Source organism: Mya arenaria, chromosome 16 (genome assembly GCF_026914265.1).
Source record: "Mya arenaria isolate MELC-2E11 chromosome 16, ASM2691426v1".
In the NCBI taxonomy this organism is placed as follows: domain Eukaryota; kingdom Metazoa; phylum Mollusca; class Bivalvia; order Myida; family Myidae; genus Mya; species Mya arenaria.
The window spans coordinates 34300028-34316532 of NC_069137.1; the positions used below are offsets into that span (position 1 = coordinate 34300028).

General features: G+C 36.6%; 2 protein-coding genes and 1 non-coding gene across 3 annotated transcripts in view; 2 read left to right on the forward strand and 1 right to left on the reverse strand.

Annotated features, from left to right (window-relative positions):
* The first annotated feature begins 4556 nt into the window (after positions 1-4556).
* Positions 4557-9413, forward strand: LOC128221574 (uncharacterized). The gene is made up of 5 exons (XM_052930178.1): positions 4557-4674; positions 5043-5134; positions 5655-5766; positions 6034-7610; positions 8922-9413. The coding sequence occupies exons 1-5, from the start codon at positions 4557-4559 to the stop codon at positions 9411-9413; spliced, it is 2391 nt and encodes a 796-aa protein (XP_052786138.1).
* Positions 9414-13695: 4282 nt separating this feature from the next.
* Positions 13696-13767, reverse strand: Trnag-ucc (transfer RNA glycine (anticodon UCC)). The gene has a single exon. It is a non-coding gene; the product is annotated as a tRNA-Gly (tRNA).
* A 246-nt stretch (positions 13768-14013) lies between these two features.
* Positions 14014-16505, forward strand: part of LOC128221369 (ras-related protein Rab-8A) — a 34888-nt gene continuing 32396 nt past the window's right edge. Inside the window, exon 1 of the mRNA XM_052929968.1 lies at positions 14014-14212. Coding sequence (XP_052785928.1) covers positions 14089-14212 — 124 coding nt within the window. The 5' untranslated portion in view covers positions 14014-14088. The remainder of the gene's footprint in view (positions 14213-16505) is intronic.

The following is a 16505-nucleotide window of genomic DNA, read 5'->3' on the forward strand; positions in this document are numbered from 1 at the left end:
AATCCATGGGAACAAGTGATATTAGACTGCTGACAAAAAAAAAAAGATCGCAGATTTTTATATTGAATTTCAAAAATTAATGTTTTATGCATTAAACATTAATTTTCGAACGGAAATATGAAAATCTGAGATCCGATCTTGTGTCAACACTCTTTTAGCATTAGTTTGTAGATATTTTCGCAACAATTTGCTCTTTCCAAGACTAAAAATAAAAAAGTTGTAAAAACGGTAAATCTGTGAGAGTGCAGCTTTAATAAAGCTCGACTGAGTAGGCAGCTAATAGCTGATCTATGAATTGGGGGTGGGGGAGCGGGGTGCATAGAAAGATTGTAACAACCCAGATAAGAGCTTTTACACGCGGCATCAGTGAATAGGGACCCTGGTAATGTCCCTCATGGTAGGTCTATTTTTTAGATGTGAGGTCTTAACCGCGGATTCATAACACTCCCACCCTAGCTATGTATTCTTTATTGACAGATGTTTATTTATTGTGTATAGTATATGTTTTTTGTCACATGACTTCTACTTTCTTGAATGCTTGACCTCTCTGTAAATAATTTGTGTCTTCACTGTTCCATAGTGTACTTTATTATAAAGCTATAAATGTACATATGCCGTTTAATGCTGAATAAAGATATTTTATGTTATGTTATGTTATGTTATGTTATGTATTAATTTTTGTCACACTCAGAAATATATAAAAATAATACAGGTACATTTTACGAGCTGTTACGGTCAACGTATCTTGCCGGAGATGGCCGAGTAGTTACGATTGCTGTAAAAATGTCAGAAAACCCTAACCCTTTCTTAGTAATTTATTTCATAATAATAATATGTGACTTCCTTAAAATTCAAGGCTCCTGCTATAAATTGTTGTAAGTCAAACGTGAAATTTAAAATATCACTGTTTGAGGCCCGTCGTGCTTTATTTCTCTTTCTCCGAAAGAAAACAAGAAAAGAGCGGTATGGTTTCCAAATTTGATTTCATCCACTGCCATGGCCCTTCTAAATAAAAAATACATACAAAAAAGGTTGAAATTTCATCTCGCCTCGTTCTTTACGCTCTGTGTGTATTTAACAACACAGTCAATACTGCAAACATTGTTTGCCTATGGACTTATATAAATATATATACAATTGTATATAACGGGTTGATTTTGAAAACAAAATGGTGCGCGCGAACATGCGCATGATTAATACGACAATATCTGCCGTACACGTATTTCCATATATAAGCAGATATATTGATGTCGTGTTGTTGATATAATTACTGTTTATTAAAAGAAGGTGGCCATGCCGATCGGCATCACGTATGAAATACAGCTGTAGTTGAACGTACTGCCTCGCCTATGAAATACAGCTGAAGTTAAACGTACAGCCTCGCCTATGAAATACAGCTGTAGTTGAACGTACTGCCTCGCCCATGAAATACAGCTGTAGTTGAACGTACTGCCTCGCCCATGAAATACAGCTGTAGTTGAACGTTCAGCCTCGCCGATGAAAAACAGCTGTAGTTGAACGTACAGCCTCGCCTATGAAATACAGCTGTAGTTGAACGTACAGCCTCGCCTAAGAAATACAGCTGTAGTTGAACGTACAGCCTCGCCTATGAAAAACAGCTGTAGTTGAACGTACAGCCTCGCCTATGAAATACAGCTGTAGTTGAACGTACAGCCTCGCCTAAGAAATACAGCTGTAGTTGAACGTACAGCCTCGCCTATGAAATACAGCTGTAGTTGAACGTACAGCCTCACCTATGAAATACAGCTGTAGTTGAACGTACAGCCTCACCTATGAAATACAGCTGTAGTTGAACGTACAGCCTCACCTATGAAATGCAGCTGTAGTTGAACGTACAGCCTCACCTATGAAATACAGCTGTAGTTGAGCGTACAGTCTCAACTATGAAATACAGCTGTAGTTGAACGTACAGCCTCACCTATGAAATACAGCTGTAGTTGAACGTACAGCCTCACCTATGAAATACGCTGTAGTTGAACGTATATCCTCACCTATGAAATTCAGCTGTAGTTGAGCGTACAGCTTCACCTATGAAATACAGCTGTAGTTGAGCACACAGCCTCACCTATGAAATACAGCTGCAGTTGAGCGCACAGCCCCACCTATAAAATCGTACAACTTCACTTATGAAATACAGCTGTAGCTAAACAGTCTTTTTTGAGAAATCACGCATTTTATCACATTTATACCATGTTGATTTTTGACAAGCAGCTCTGATTACTACATAGTTATATTAAAAGAACAAACATTCCGTTCACGCTATATACTTCCAAAAATAAACTGATGTACCAGTTAAGACACTTAATCTTCATGTACCCGTATCAATAACTGTCGTAAAATCGTAATATTCAAGTCGTAACTCTGATTTCGGCTTTAACTGCTTTTCAATAAAGCATAAGAAAGAACATAAATCGTTTAGATTCTGCCCGTAGCCGGTACATTTAGTTTACTCATATTTGTCTACAGTATAAATTACATAAACTTTACACATACACATACACATACAATCAAACAAAACTAACAAATGGGTTGGGCTTCAGGTTATGACGACATTAGTTTCAGCCCTTCCCAGGCGTCAATGTAACGTCAATGTCGTTTAAATCTATGATAAAACGTAACTAGAAAAAGTAAAAAATATTAACTTATTAAATTGAGGAAAAAAAGAAAATTGGTTGCCACCGAAAGAAAAAAAACACATTGTAATAACATCCCAAAACATTTATATCGTGCTTGAGGGTGATATCAAAAGAAAAGTTTGGTTAATTATATATTCTTAAGGACTTCAATAAAAAAACACCACACTGTTTTATCGCCTGTGTAATTTTCTATTCCAAATAATAATTTTGATGTACTTAAAGGATGAAATATTCGAGTATTTTGATACAATAACATGCGTTGTTCGCCGTATCTACTACATTTAAAGAAATGACGTTCTGCTGTTCTGTGCCTTGTCCACAGTCACAATTAAGATTACCACGATTTTTTTTATATGAAGATGTGCATTAAGATTGCTGCGAGCATTTCTGATTATTGTACGGTGGATATTTGAAAGTCTGTCCGCGACAAGATAATACTGTTGAGCCTTTGTATGTATCTTTAAAACTTAATTCCATTTAGCGTGTTACAGTTGCAAACTTGAACATCAAGTCGGTTCCACAAATCTATGGAACCGACTATCACGTAGCCTGATTACGGCGTCTCCGGACACTCTCCGTAATGCTTACGATTAAGTAATGGGATCGTCGTACAATCTCCGTTTCGTCGAAGATTCTTATATGATTATGACTGTGAATTTTATGTCACTTATGGCATTAAAACACAACCGAAGTCGTGATAGTGTTAAGACGTGCAGCCAATAAGCTCGAGCAGACCTTGATGAACACGTTAAACACACATACACCCACTTCTACTGAACATAAAGAACTATTTGTTCTCCTTTACAAAATCGACGCCCGGCTACCGATTCAATCGTGTAGAAACTAATAAATAAAAAAAGTTACATAAACAGCAGAAATGCGTTTTTGAAGAAGAAAGCGCATTTCTGTAGTTGTATGATCAACAAGATTCAACACGTGATGTCATTCTATAGACTATATTTATTCCAAATGTAAGTTTACTATTTTAAAACACATACATAGTTCAAATACAGAAACGGACTTTTGAATTTTTTTCAGGAACATTTAATGAATATATCACGATCATTAACTGAACTGCTTGTTAAAAAACACGGTAAACCTGGGATAAAAAGGGGACTTTTCGAGAATGTTTAAGATTTTTAAACACTGTTTTCACGAAGGTGTTCGTGCATCCATGCAAGACAAACTCAGGTATGTGGCCTTTAAATTGGATTTATTACTTTAGGTGTGTGTGTTTTGTTTTTACCGTCTCGTTTTTTTCAACATCTGATCTGTGATAGATACTTCCATCTACGTACCTGATACCATTTCCATATTGGTATGTGTATGTCTGAAAAAATGCTGGGAGTTAAGTATGAAATCATGTTATAACTGTATATATACGATGTATACACATACATCGTACATACAGGATAGTCAATTAGTCATAATATGACGATTATTGACGGGCCTCGTCATCAAAACGTTTTCCGTGTGCCCCAGGGATGTTTTGAGTCAAACGAATAAACGCGTAATTGTCAAACTTATTGACGTATTTAAATATTTTGATATGTGAAATATTTATACAATTTGTGTATCCGATTTCATAACAGGGTGAACAGAATTGTGCGAGGTGCTTGGACGGACACAGCTAACTAACAGTGGTGGAATTCCGGCGGACGTTTGAAGTGACTTACTTTGTGAAATATAACAGGAACATACATAACATATAAATACATTGACAAGAAAACCCCCCGGAACGAACTTCATTTAAATTAGTTAAAAATAAAACGGATATTTTTGCAAAGAATTATCAAGCGGACAAGAAATCTAAATATAAAAACTGCAGATCTACAAAAAGTCTTCAAAATAGTTATAAAAACAAACGTCAGTTTCGGAATATTTTGAAAACAATACAAAATGCGCATGGATTTACGGAGCTTGGGCGTAACCGTTGCCATGACAATGCTGCTGGTGTTACAGACAACACACCGGGTCAATGGTGAACCCTTAAATAAAGTCTGGACACTACATGGAGGTATTATTGCAATGTTATAACAACAAAAATATAAAAAAATAACAATATCCTGAAACAGAAACAAGAGCTCCATATTATATAACATGTTCTAAGATATCATGTTCTCGTAAAGTCTGATATAAACGGAAACTCCTGAAATAGTTTTCACAATTTTGGTAAGGGTTTAAGCATTCTTATTTCAAATGATTTGTTGCACATTTTGCAATATGGACCATATTCTTTACTGTCAATTTCGTTCAAAAATAATGGGTTTGTGTAAATATTACGTACTTTCTTATTACATGTATGTTTAAACAAATCTCTTATCGGATTCAAATGTCGGCAAGTTTTTGGATCGGCCCTCGTTTAAACTGCTTATTTGTTTATAGGAACAGCCAAAGATCTTGACCCGGAAGGTATAACATTTTTCCACGCCGGCTCTGACCCAAAACCGAGCGAAAATGACGTCCATACATTCTCGGTATGTTACTAAGTGGTTGATTAGGGTTTTGGCTAGGCCAGCTAACGTACAACCTTGGGTAAGGGGTGTTAATGCTGTGTTTATGGTAGGACTATTTGTTAAAGTAAGGATTGCCTAAAGCAGTTATTAGTTAACGTTAGTGATTTAGTTGGTTTCGTAAATATTCGGTCGTTGATTTTGTGTGATATAGGGCAATAAATGTTCAAATGACACTTATCTTAAAGAAATTTTACTATATGGCATCGTCAACACCAAAAGCATGCATATATATTGCAATACTACAGTGTAAGATACATTTCTAACTAATAAATACACGACCTGGACAAACAACGACTGGTGCGACTGGTGCATAGCTAGGCTATTTGAACGTTACGTACCAGTTACGACCCTTTCATTCTGTTGTACTATAAAAGACTACGTGTTTTAGCAATGATAGAGAGATCAAATATTGTCGACCAGAACTTTCAAATATCTAAATTATATGAGACGTATTATAAATACAATGCTATTCACATTTCAGAGAGTGTTACCTAACGACATTCTACTGTCTAAGACCGTGGAGCGACTCGCGAAGACCAAACCCAGTCTCCGGAGCTCCTGGTCTCACTTTGGCGGTTTCTTTCCTCAATCTGGTAAATGGTAGTTTAATTAAATACAAAATTAGACAGTTGGCATTGAAATTGTGTTTTGAATTATTTTATAATACCAAAAGTGCATTTTATTAGTAGTTAATTATACATTATAGCAAACGTGTACGCACAATTCTATGTTTATGTATAGCGATACTAACCGTTCAATTTGCGTAAAAAATACATATAATGAAAACAGTTATATGTATTTTAAAAATCAATATCTTATACATTATATTTGTATTGACATGCATTTTTATTTCTTCCTAGAATCCCAGAACGACATGGGGATGGTTTTCAGCAAAAAGAGCGCATTTAAAACAGAAACATTACCTGTTTTCATGGGCAACTCCGACACGACAAAAAAGAAACCAACCAATCATGTGGCATCATTTGCGCCAACCAATACAAATGACCTAGATGCCCCATCTCCCAGCGATTTCATTGGTGAGAATACACTACAAACGAAGTTGGACACACCAAGCGCAGCTGATAACCCGTTTCTTATATTTGAAACCGGAAATGCACCTGTAGACCAAGGCTTTGGGCTGAATACTTTAGCAACGGGGTCAGAAACAGGAGGTGATCTGCCGTTTAGCAGTTTCGGGTCGAGATTTAATAGTGACTTTGATTCTAGTACAAACACCGGAACTGACAACAACGCCGTCCTCTCCTCATCGCCAGACAGCAATGGCATTACTTTTATTGACAATTCAGTTGGCTCCGAGAGTTCGATATTTGGAAGAGTATCGTCTGGCAATGTAAACTCTGATCCATTTGATTCATTCATGGCTGGTAATAAAAATAGCGTTGACTTGAGTAGTATGAGTGATAACGCCAAGTCACGTGAGAGTACAAACACTTTTGACTTTGACACCAATTTAAACAGTGCGCCTACAGATTTCACTCAGTTAGGGATTTCTGATGTAAGTACTGGCCCTATCTATCCGATGGATACTCTAGGCGTTTCTCCAACAGAAAACAAAGTCCGCATCAAACCATTGCCTACCTTTTCGACAGACTTTGCCTTCAAGAATTCAATGAGACCAAAACTTACCATGCAAGTAATGAATAACTTCGCTGCGAAAACAACAACGACACCAGCCCCACCTACATCACAAAACATCAAGAAACCAACAATGATGATTACTGGGCAATTCAAGGACCAGTCTAAAGGTCCAAGATTTATGGTCAAGTCAAAGTTTGTAGATCTAAGTCACATCAAGAAAGAGGAACCAACAACCACAACGAAATCAACCCCTGCAGAAGTTGAACCTAAACCAACAGCGCTTACACCTACAGAAATAACAAAACCATCAACAAATTCCAAGACTCCCCCGGTAACAACTACAATCAATGAATCACCTTCCACGACACTGCAGGTAGACGCAACAAGTGACTTGTCGCAGGCAGCTAACAGCAAAAACCCAGGCAACAAAGGTCTGAAAGTCGACTTTCTGTACCCCCCGGCGCCATTTCCTTCGAAACCCGAAACGAACTCTGACGACACCTCTTCTAGTATAAACGCTGAACAGCCGGTAAATGCTGACACTAAAGATCTCATCGCAATCACTGGAGGAACGAAGACGGAAAGTGTCGCCTCAGACGTAGCCACACATTTAGATATTCCCCATGTTAGACATACAAACCATATTCTTGGTCGCAACACTGACGATAGATTTGTTACCGAACCAGATGTTCAGGTTCTCAACAAGGAAGATGTAGATAACTCCAACCCAGGCACTGGGGCTTTCCCCAACGTTGCCCCTACTGCAGAAGTTCCTGGGTTGTCTACGACAGAGTTTATACCTTTAGACAGGATAAAGACCAACACTGAATTAAACGAGGTGCTTAATAATTTTCCTGTCAATTCAATGGATATCGGCAGGCCAGTGCTACAAAGAAATGGCAGATTACAAAACATAAATGGTTTGAATACCATGAATGGTGTCAATACAAACCGACAAAATAATATGAACAACGTTATTGTAAATGGATTAGACAGTAATCAAGATCAAAGTATGCGTACGGTAGGATTAAGCGATACCCTAAATCGATTTAATGATCAACAAGGTAACCGAAATATTAATGCAAACGTTTTTGGAACCATGCAAAATACTCCAGGAACCTCTAATACAATAGTTAATAATAACGGACAAAATCGGCCGGATGCAAATAGTGCAACAAATCTCGTAAACAGATTAAACTCATTTAATAACGTCAATAACAACCAACGAAACGGTTTCATTGGAAGCTTCAACGGCGGTGAAGAAACTAATATTAACAGCATGCAGGGCAATGGACAAGCTAACACTATGACAGGGTTTAATAGAAATGAGCAGATCAACCAAGACCCAAGGACAAACCAGATGCTGCCAAACAATGTACCAATATCAAATCAAGTAAATAACCAGATTGATCAACTGCAAAACATGCAAAGCCAAGTGAATGGAATGAATGCACCCAATGGTCCTGGGTCTAACCGGAATAATTTAAATCAGCTGTCCAACAACAGGTGGGTGCAAGGTCAATTTAACACGAATCGTTTGATAAATAGCATGCAAAATGCACAAAACAACAATGGGAACACTCAGATGAACAATAACGCTGTCATTTCGAATAATATGCAGATAAACAACCCAAATAATATTGGTCAGCAAAATATACCGATAAATAACCCAAATAATATTGGTCGACAAAATGTACCGATAAACAACCCAAATAATATTGGTCGACAAAATATACCAATAAACAACCCTAATATTGGTCAACAAAATGTACCGATAAACAACCAAAATAATAATGCTCAGCAAAACGTTCTGACAAGCAATCCAGGACGGTCAAGCAACGGTCAGCTTACAATAAATAACCAAGATCCATCACGTTCTATGAACAATGGTTTCAGTAACTTACAGGGAAAGTTACCTAATTTGAACCAACAATCCGTTACTAATGGACAACTAGTGAGTCAAATTCAACAAAATAATGGAAATACACAGGTTCAACAAACAATAGGACAGCCGGGGATGGACATCAACACCCAAATTAACACTTTACCCAGGAATACGGTAGGGCAGGGCAACCAACAAACATTTAATACGCAACAGCAAAATACAATTGCGAGAGGACAAGGACTTTTACCAACAAACACCTTCCAGAATCAACTGATGAATATTGGGCAAACTGGAGGATTTAATCAAAACGGACCAACGGTTGACCAAGCACTTCCAACGAATAATCGAGGAAACCTGTGGAACAACCAACAAGCGTCACAAGCTTCGGGAAATGCTCAGACATTTGCTCAACAGAACCCCAATTTTGGAAACATGGGCACTAATGGCAGCCCGCAGAATAGCTTTGCAAATCCAAATATCAACAATAACCAACAAAATGGTTTTACAAATCCAAATCTCAGACAATTTCCCAATATACAACAACAGCAACAGCAGTTTTCCTTACAAAATCAACAGAATCTAGGCATGCTTGTTCCCGGCTTTAATCAGGGCCAAATGCTCGGTCTTCCAAATGATGGACAGTTTATGAACTTTGGGCCGAACCAGTTTGGGCAAATGAGACCTGGGCCGATGCAAGACATGTTTGGGCCGGCGCGACCACCCGCTGGGAGACCAATGATGCCGTTTGCGGGTTAATTCGAGAATATTGCAGTGGTGTTTTAAGACAATGTTTGTAGAGTTACTGCATTTTTTTAAACAAATTTGGGAGCGAAAATGAGTTGTTGAAGTATCAGTTGACTCAACAGTGTTGTTGTTTTTCAAATCCAGTGTCTACATGATGTCGAGACTTGTGATGTTGAACCTCCGCTTCAAGTAATAATTAATGTATTATTAATGCTTACTTATAAACCTGTTAAACGAATGGTAAATTGTACAATTGATGATATATCATTACAGATACATATATATGCTGTGATTAACGTGTCATAGTTCCAACATGAACCTGCTTGGTTTGTTAGCTTTTCACGTCAATTGTTAGTGAAATATTTATGTTCTTTAGAAGTTGTTGTTGTTTTAAATAAACCGCATATGTAATTATTTTCATATATGTAGTCTGTTAAAAATTGTATATAGACTTGTATTATTTTGCATAATAAAATTCCGTTGTTATACATTGAAACGCCGTCCATGTCTTACATGTCCTACCCCAGTCCGCATATAGGATGTCCACTCCAATGCATTCATTTAAAAACTCAATGTGTATGGCCATCTCACGTTTGCAAAGATCTGTCGAAGATGAAATAGTTTATGTTCGTCTTAGTGCTTAATTACAAATAAGTATCGCCAATGAATAGTGGCAGTTTCTGAACACTGTCCACAAGTGTGGTCACGCCCGTTCCTTTGCAGGCTTTGGTGTGTTTATGTTGGCAACGTAGCATGGCAGGTAGCATGGCAGACATTACATATGGCAACGTAGCATGGCAGACATTACATATGGCAACGTAGCATGGCAGCCATTACATGTGGCGACGTAGCATGGCAGTCATTACATGTGGCGACCTATCATGACAGCCATTTCATATGGCAACGTAGCATGGCAGCCATTACATGTGGCAACGTAGCATGGGAGCCATTACATGTGGCGACGTAGCATGGCAGACATTACATATGGCAACGTAGCATGGCAGCCATGGCAGTCATTTCATGTGGCAACGTAGCATGGCAGCCATTACATGCGGCGACGTAGCATGGCAGCCATTACATGTGGCGACGTAGCATGGCAGCCATTACATGTGGCAACGTAGCATGGCAGTCATTACATATGGCGACGTAGCATGGCAGCCATTACATGTGGCGACGTAGCATGGCAGCCATTACATGTTGCCACGTAGCATGGCAGCCATTACATATGGCGACGTAGCATGGCAGCCATTACATGTGGCGACGTAGCCTGACAGCCATTTCATATGGCAACGTAGCATGGCAGCCATTACATGTGGCAACGTAGCATGGCAGCCATTACATGTGGCGACGTAGCATGGCAGCCATTACATATGGCAACGTAGCATGGCAGCCATTACATGTGGCGACGTAGCATGGCAGCCATTACATGTGGCGACGTAGCCTGACAGCCATTTCATATGGCAACGTAGCATGGCAGCCATTACATATGGCAACGTAGCATGGCAGCCATTACATGTGGATTTGTAAAGATGGGTAACAATGTTTATTGGCATACGTTTTCAACTGAGTTCGATTAACAGCTTGATCACACTATATTATCTATACTTATGGCCCTTTAATTGTCAAACATTTTACCAAATTCACTTGTCCGACTTCTTGAGCATACCTTACCTAACAGGGTGAGAAATATAAGGGCTATTTACGAAATAGGACATTCGTTCGATCAACATTTAAAACCAAAATCCACAAAAGAAATTGGTGTGACCTAGTTCACTGTATATCACCGTATGGTCATAACTCCCATAATGTTGACAAAGTGTCGGATGACCACAGTTGTTGAGTTTATAAAGGTCTGCCCGCGCCCTATAATGGCTGCTTTATGGCTTGACCCAGTCACATCCCCAAGTGTGACTTAAACAGAATTTTAACAGAATTTTGAAGCCAAATGGGGAGCTTTACCCCCATCGGTTGATGGGATATTCGCCAAAGAAGTAATTTTGTACACAAAATGCCGCGAAACCTGCGATGAATGACATCTAGAGTGGTCCCACAGCTCTGACTATTGGATGTGGTTTCATTTCTCTAGTCTTAACTACAGTTGTAAGTTTGATATTGCATTGTATCTTAAAAAACATTTACGTATAAGAATGGTATTTTTTTTAAAGGATGGGCAAGACTCGCGGTCAGTTCATTTACAAGAAAGTGTTGCGAGAACAGGACTTTTCGTCCAATATATGTATGTATATTTCTAATATATAGATGAACTGACCACTTTGTTGTCGATGCCCGACTATTGCCTCACTATTTAATAATTGGAACATCTTCAAGACCAGAGAGTGCGTTGACATTACTTACAAGTTTTCCCTACATGTATTTTAAATGTTCATGTACATATATAGAGAGGGTTACTATGGTTGTTTTAAAATATATATATATATATATATATATATATATATATATATATATATATATATATATATATATATATATATATATATATATATTTTTTTTTTATTATTATTATTTATATATATATATATATATATATATATATATATATATATATATATATATATATATATATATTTTTTTTTTTTTTTTTTTTAAACGGCCCGCCCCCGATTTTCTTTTCCATTTTAATATGTATGTACAGGATAAAAGTACATGGTATACTTTCTATACACAGGTATGTAGCCCCTTGTCCAGTGCATTCTCTTTTTTTATCAATGGGTCGTAACAATATATATTTTCAAAGTTTAAAAATCTTTAAGTGTATGAATGAATTAGGGCTAGGATCAAAAACTGTTTTTCCTAACAATGAACCTTGACCAGAAGAGTAATATTACAACACCATCACATAGAATAGCATGTCATATCGTCATGAACTTCTAATAGTACTATGGATGTAACGGTTTTAATCGGTAGAATTGTTAACTCAAAATGTCTCTATACAGTTTATACCGATATTGGTTTTCTTTCTTGACTACTTCGGCCGAAAAAAAAATTTGGTTTCGTTTTAGGTTATGGTGACTTGCATTTAATAATTTATGGTTAAATCGATTGTATATCATCATACTCCTTAATACCTTATCCTTTCATGTGAAAACGAAAGAAGAAAAGAAAAGAAATGTTTTGTCACCGTAATGTAGATTGAAAATCATTGAAATAATGTATAGCTACTAAAAGTAGTAGAGATCCAATTTATACGCGTTCATCTCATAACTCCGGGGATAAAATGTTTTTTTACCGGGCTTGATAATAATGGATAGTCGATTTGGTATTCATTGTATCGTTCCAGATACCCTGCTTAAATTCATGAATTCCATTCGTATGGTTCGATAATTTCAAAAGGTAAAATATGTAAAACAGTAAATATTCTATATACATTTTGCTGTTAGCTTAGTATTTCGTTCATCGTGTGTGTCGCTTAAGGTGCCGGTTATCGTTTCGTTCCCTCTATGCCCATTCTTGTTCAATATAATATAATGTGTTTGTAGTTGTCAGGTAAGCCTGCCATATTTGTTGTTAGTAATGAACATATATCTAAGCAAGGCGCCGGAGGGGATCGTGATGCCCCTCACTAAGATAAAGTTTTACTTATAGGGAATTATTTTCTAAACTTCATTAGGATGTTTGAGCAGTCATTGTATTACCACCTTTTGGAAAAGGGCCCCCAACAACTGCTGTCATTTAAAATAATTAATTTACAACACATTTTATATAATGTGTTTACTCTATTTAAAAGACGGGTTTTTTTAAATAATGAGCGAATTAAAATTACATCCTTTCATACATATATTCGATTATCAAACGTCCGTTCTTTTCACGTGGATTTTATAATTATTTTTCCAGCTTTACTAATATTATACTGCTATCGAATGTTAAAAATAGGCGATGTTAAGATCATAGATATTTGCGATCATATTTTTTATTATACAAATATATCGCTGCAATCATGACGTAACACGTATTCCTAAAATTGACGTCACGGCAACGTCAATGGCTGAATGACAACTGGATCGGACCGTCAGACAAAACATATCAAAGATGGGAGAAATTAATGTAAAGGCTAGGAAAATACAGCAGTCTTGAGAGGTTTTATATTATGGATTCTTGTGAAACACTAAGCGATATTCTAGAGGGGTTGACACAATATCAGATGGATTTATTTTCTTTTGCAAAGGCTTATTTACCGGAAACAGTGCGTTGACGTTGATTTATACAAGAAATATTATATCACGGTACGGCACTCAAATATTCGATAAAGTAAGAAAATAAAAAGAACTAAAAAGCGTGCGTCGGCCGGGAATCGAACCCGGATCGACTGCTTGGAAGGCAACCATGCTAACCTTTACACCACCGACGCTTATGACATACCGGGTAAAGTTTTATATATAAATCAAACAAATCAAAACGGTTGTGTTTATACTGTTGTTTAAAATTCACAAATATCAACGAATTAGTGAATAAGTGTAAAGTTATGTTTATAATCATCTTATTTGTCAACTTTGAGATAATTAATATTGTGCTAAATCAAACTCGCAATTGTTATTGTTTCGGATCACATTTGCTATTCTTACGACTAAAAACATTCTTGATACTCACCGGAAATAAAGTGACGTCATACTCACAACACATCGTAAATGAAGGGAGTTTCCTAACATTTTGACATTTATAAGTGAATAAGATGGCCAAAACATACGATTATCTATTTAAACTGTTACTGATAGGTGACAGTGGTGTAGGAAAAACATGTGTGCTATTTCGATTTTCAGAAGATGCCTTTAATGCCACGTTTATTTCAACGATAGGTAAGTAAAAGTTGAGAAAACTTGGCAAAGTTTGGTGGGTGGGGGATTCATTCGTTTGAAGCAATTTTATGTCAGTGTACCTTATTTGCTAGTACATTTCACAGTCAATTTAATCCCCAAAGTGATGTTGTCCATGAAGCTCAGAAAAAGCAGTTGAGTAATGCTATGAGCCTCTTGTCAGTATGGGAAACAAACACATGCTGGTAAAACTTGTCGAACAGCCTTGACGCGGCCAATATTGCTGCGCTCAATCAAGTATTAAAACGAAGAAGAAACGCTTAATGTCTTCTTTTCCAGGCAGCAACTGCTTTGCACATCCAAGCATTACAAGTGATGAAACATTTGCCTATAACCATTTACTTGCGTTCTGTTTGCATTTATGCATGTTCTTGTAGAACCTCATAAAATTAAATTGAATTTTTACTTGAGCTAGTACTGAAGTTTTTTTTGTTAATTTTTTTAACAAAATGTTTATGCATTTGGTAAATTGTCATTAATGAGTAGTGTCTGATATAGATGTTTAAAAAGTTACATTTATTTTAGCATCCAAATACAATATGGGGTGCATGAACAATATCTTACAGTTTACCTTTCTTTTAAAGAAACAAATTCCAGACAGTTCAGGTTTTATAATATCATCCATTTATAATTCAATATGAACAGAATACTATGTGTGTCATTTGAAATGTTTTGTTTGATATCAGATAGTCAGTTTTACTGAGGAAGTTTACTGTTTAAACATAAGAGTTATGTTTTCAATTGAAACTTTTAGATGTTAGATAAGTCTCAAAAGCTATTCATGCATTTTGATACAGAGGCTGAATGTTGCAAATTCCATATGCTTTGACATATTGAGTGAAAGAAAAGAACTTCTGGCAATGTGTTTGTAGGTTATTGTAATATTTGAAGGAATTGTGTGCATTTTGAGCTACTGGGTGCATCATGGTACACTTTGCGTAATTCTTTGAATGTTTGCCTTGTAAATGTTTCATTATGAATGTTTTATTCTGGATGCGCAAAAACTTCCAGTTTGGTGCTACTGGGTAATCAAGGCATGAAACATTGCTCCTTTTGTTCCAATTATTGCTCAATAATAGACTGATTAGGCAAAATTGGCCCACTGGATAAGTTTCACCAGCATGTTATATTAATCGGCAGTTATTTAGGACATTTTTCAGACTAACCCATTTTGTATGGTGTATCAGACATCGCGGAAGTTCAGAAAAAGTCTCGGTCATTCAGACAGACGGCCTCTGATATTTTGTCGGTCCGAAAGAAAATTTGCCAGTCCGACAATTTTTTGTATGAAAGCTTTTCAAAGCGTTTGTTGCTAATTTTACATTTACAAGAAATAAAAACATATAGTTTTTTCTTTCTGCTTTCATCTGCTTCGTTCTTTCTTTGTTTTGCCAGGTATTGCCCTGGAATAAAATTTTAAGGTAGCCAATTTCTGACACTCGCACTTAATCGTAATTAAAATTCTGATTGGTCGATTTTTGTTGGCAATTTGTATTTTTTGGACCGTACCGGTTTCATAATCGAATAACATGTTTCAAAGGATATGATTATTGATACTTGGAACATTTGGAACTATCGTTTAAAATATCCTAATGTTCATGACTAAAGTTTATCATTTTAGTGTTTCCAACATTGCGTGATATATAAACAGTAGTAAACATTATTTGGCAATGTATTGCAAAGGGAGGCAAATGCTGCATGGTGTTTGACTTAGTGCAGTATGCATTCCGACATTTACACTACCGGAAAACAACATTGGATTCGTAAAGAAATGGTCATTTGACAATATCATTGATAAAAACACGATTTTCTGTTAAACAAAATGAATTATTCTTACTTTTAAGCGGTGTTTGATAAATATAAAATCCCAATTTTTTTAAAATCTGGATGTGAAAGCTGTCGGTCAGACAGACCGACCCCATCACAATTTAGTCAGACCGAGTCAAAATTTACCGGTCGGACCAACGTTTTTCGCAATTTCTGGTGTATTCTTAAAGAAACAAACATTATCACGTATGTGTTAATCTTTTCTGTTTAATTATTCCTTTCTTGTTTATTTCTAGACATAATATTTATTCTCAATGACAGATTTTTTCTCTAATCTGAAAAGCCCCAACCTCATTGGCAAATATTTGCAAAATGGTGACCCCATCACACACTGAATTTCCACCTGCAATCAGCTACAATACAAAAGTATGTACATTACAATGAGTTTTGATAGTGGTGGTATGGCCCACATGGAATTCATGGACGATTCCTGTGCATGCAAAACAGA